General features: G+C 32.2%; 1 protein-coding gene across 1 annotated transcript; it reads right to left on the reverse strand.

Moving 5' to 3' along the window:
* Positions 1-507: 507 nt before the first annotated feature.
* Positions 508-2,187, reverse strand: LOC110613073 (fasciclin-like arabinogalactan protein 4). Its single transcript, XM_021754003.2, has one exon. It carries the CDS (start codon positions 2,024-2,026, stop codon positions 740-742), a length of 1,287 nt encoding a protein of 428 aa, XP_021609695.1. The 5' UTR covers positions 2,027-2,187; the 3' UTR covers positions 508-739.
* Positions 2,188-3,004: the final 817 nt, after the last annotated feature.

Genomic DNA, 3,004 nt, shown 5'->3' on the forward strand with positions numbered 1-3,004 from the left:
AATTATTATTAAAATATTAAATAAATTTAAATAGTATCAAATAAATGAAGAGCTCACATTTATAAATATTAAGAATTGATTATTTTATTTATATTTTTTAATCATAGAACAAAATTTAATTTTTTTACTCCATGCTATATAATTCTGAAACAATACTTGGCCTTCTAATCAAATAAAAACTTTTTGCAATGAATTTTTTAAATAAGCTGAACCAAAACGTTTAAGCTTAAAGCCCAAAAGGAAAAATCTTTGTAGGGAAATCTAGATTTTCTTGGAAAGGAATGCCAGCCAGCTTCACACAACAGCACATCAAAAGAATGCAAACCAGGTAAGTTTTCATCTTTCATCAATTAGTTTAAAATATTTAAAAAATTTAATTAATGAAAAATATATTTTTTTTTAATTTTAAAATAAAAACAAAAAAAATTCCCAAACCTTCCACTTAAAGATCTCAACTTTTACTTCATCACTACTCTCAGTTTCTGATACAATGGAAAAACAAATATAACAAACAAGTACTAATTTTCCTTCCTAAGAAAAAAAAAACTCTTTTTTATAAATAAATTATTGAAATATTCACATGATTTAATTCACAACTAGACATGAATTCCAAAATAAGAAAGAGAAAATTTTCAAAAAAAATTAAAAAAAAAACTTGGCTGATTTCTTGGCCGTGTACCAATTGGGAAAAATAAAATCATTAATTATCACAAATGAAAAAAAAAAAAAATTGAAACCCTCATACCAATAGATACAGTAATGTACAATACAGAGCAAGAATCAAGCTCTGTGGTCCATCAGTGGCCGCTTCAGCTGTGTCTCCTGATTTAATGTTTGCTCTAAAACCTGGAGGTGATGACAGATGAGAAGGCTGCTCGTCGTATCCGGGAGAACTCTCTGGCGACAGAGAAATATCCGGTGGCTGAGCACTGCCCATCACCTCATTTTCCGGCTTGCTCGTTGTAACCGCATTCTTCCCAAAAATCTCCCTCGGTAACAACACTTTTGACACCCCAAATATCGCCACTGGATTCTGATCAAAAACCGTTTGTGTCACTGATGCCTGAACTATCCCTGTATCGATTGCTAACGACCCATTAACTCTCGAGATGTTGAGAGTGTAGCTACCGGCTCCGGTGGCCTCCGTGGCCAATGTGGGTTGGACTGGGTTCACAATCGACTCGAGGGAACCCAGTGGGTAATAGGAATGAAGCACATGGAACTTCAAGACCACAGCTTTTTTCTCAGCTGGCAGTGACTGTAAGCTCACGCTGGCCGGCAGATCTGCAAAAGCGGAGTCTGTTGGGATAAAGAGAGTAATTCCGGCGCCTCTTTCGTCAGCTTCGAATTCATCCACCACCCCAGAAGCCGATAACATCGAAGCGGCCACGAAAAAATTATGCCCATCTAATAGTGCTTTCGTAATGTTCAGGCCTAACGGAGGCCGACTCTCCGATTCCATGAGATTGAACCCATCGGGGATTAAAAGGGAATTCACAGAGATAATGGAGATACTATACGGGAGGCTTTTAACCAGAGATAAAACGGTAGCATTTGAAGTGGAGTATGGGGGCGGAGAGTTAATAGTGACGGTGTTGGTGGTGGGATTCCGTGTGATGTTAACAGTGCCGGAATTAGAGGCGGCGCGTCCAGTGGTTTGAAAGAGAGTGGTAATGAGGACACCGGATGTAGGGATCTGATGGAGGTCAGACCAAGAGAAGTACTGTAAAAGAACATGGTAGCGAAGGAGGTCGGCAAGAGAGGAAGGAGATAGGTGGCGCGTGAAATCGACGGAGGAGGAGAGAAATGAATTGGGTACAGCTAAGAGAGTAAGGGAAGAGCGGCGCGTGAGATCATCAGCTAAGGAAGGTGTAGAGGAAAGAAGAGAAGTGAAGGAGGAGAAGTCAGGGTAGGAGGAAAGGAGAGTGGTGATGTTGATGGCGAGAATGGGAGTGGTGGTGGAGGAGAGGAGGAGTAAATAAGTGAAAGTGACAGGGGTAAAATGGGAATTAGAAATGGGGAACATTATTATTATTTTTTCCCTCTGCAAACAATGGTGGCTCTAGCAGAGGGAGAGAGAGAGAGAGAGAGAGATGGAAATGGAAGGAAGGGAAGAGATGGAGAGTGAAGAGAAAGGAAGCGAGAGTGAGGGACAGAGGAGATTGATGATGATGAGAGTGAGAGAAGAAGGTGTTTGAATATTTGTTTTTTAATGATTAATGATGTGGATGCGCTGAAATTATTTTTTTTCTTTATTTTTTAAAAATTTTTGTATGATATATGAATATTCCTCCTCCTCCAATTGCCTTCAACACACCAGTGGATACAAAAACAAATGTTTTTTTTTTTTTTTTTTTTTAAATTTTACTATATAGCTTTTATAGAAAAATTCATTCATTATTTTTTAAATGTTAAAAAATACAGTAAAATATTTTTAATATTTTATAAAATTTATTGATTAATTATTTTATTAATATTAATTATTTTATTAATATTAATTATTAAATATTTTATTTTTATAATTTAAAAAATTTATTAATTAAGTTTTTAATTTTATAAAAAAATTATTAATTACTTTCTTTATATCAAGAATGGTTTAAATTTTTTTTATAAAATTTAATAGTTAAAATTAATAAAAAAATTAATTAATAAACTTTTTAAAATATCAAAATTTTAATGTATTTTTTAAAATTAAAAAAATTAATTAATAAGTTTTTTTATAATACAGAAATTAAATATTTCTTTTAATTTTTTAAATAAATTATACTTTAATTTTTAAAATAAATATTTAAATACTTTTATAATTAATTTATTTAAATTGAAAGTTCTTCCTATCTTTAAAAATATTTTTATTATCCTTTTAGATATATACTGTATACTTTAATTTTTAAATTTTAATATAATTAATAAATAAATTTCTATATTTTTAAAATTATAAATTTAAATTTTTCTATAATTAGTTAACCTAAACTTCAACCTTCTCATTTATTTCTTGCAATTAAAA

Source organism: Manihot esculenta, chromosome 4 (assembly GCF_001659605.2).
Source record: "Manihot esculenta cultivar AM560-2 chromosome 4, M.esculenta_v8, whole genome shotgun sequence".
NCBI classification, from domain to species: Eukaryota; Viridiplantae; Streptophyta; class Magnoliopsida; order Malpighiales; family Euphorbiaceae; genus Manihot; species Manihot esculenta.

What these genes read in the sequence shown, in the direction of transcription:
- LOC110613073 (XM_021754003.2), bottom strand. Translation starts at nt 2,026, where the DNA reads ATGTTCCCCATTTCTAATTCCCATTTTACCCCTGTCACTTTCACTTAT.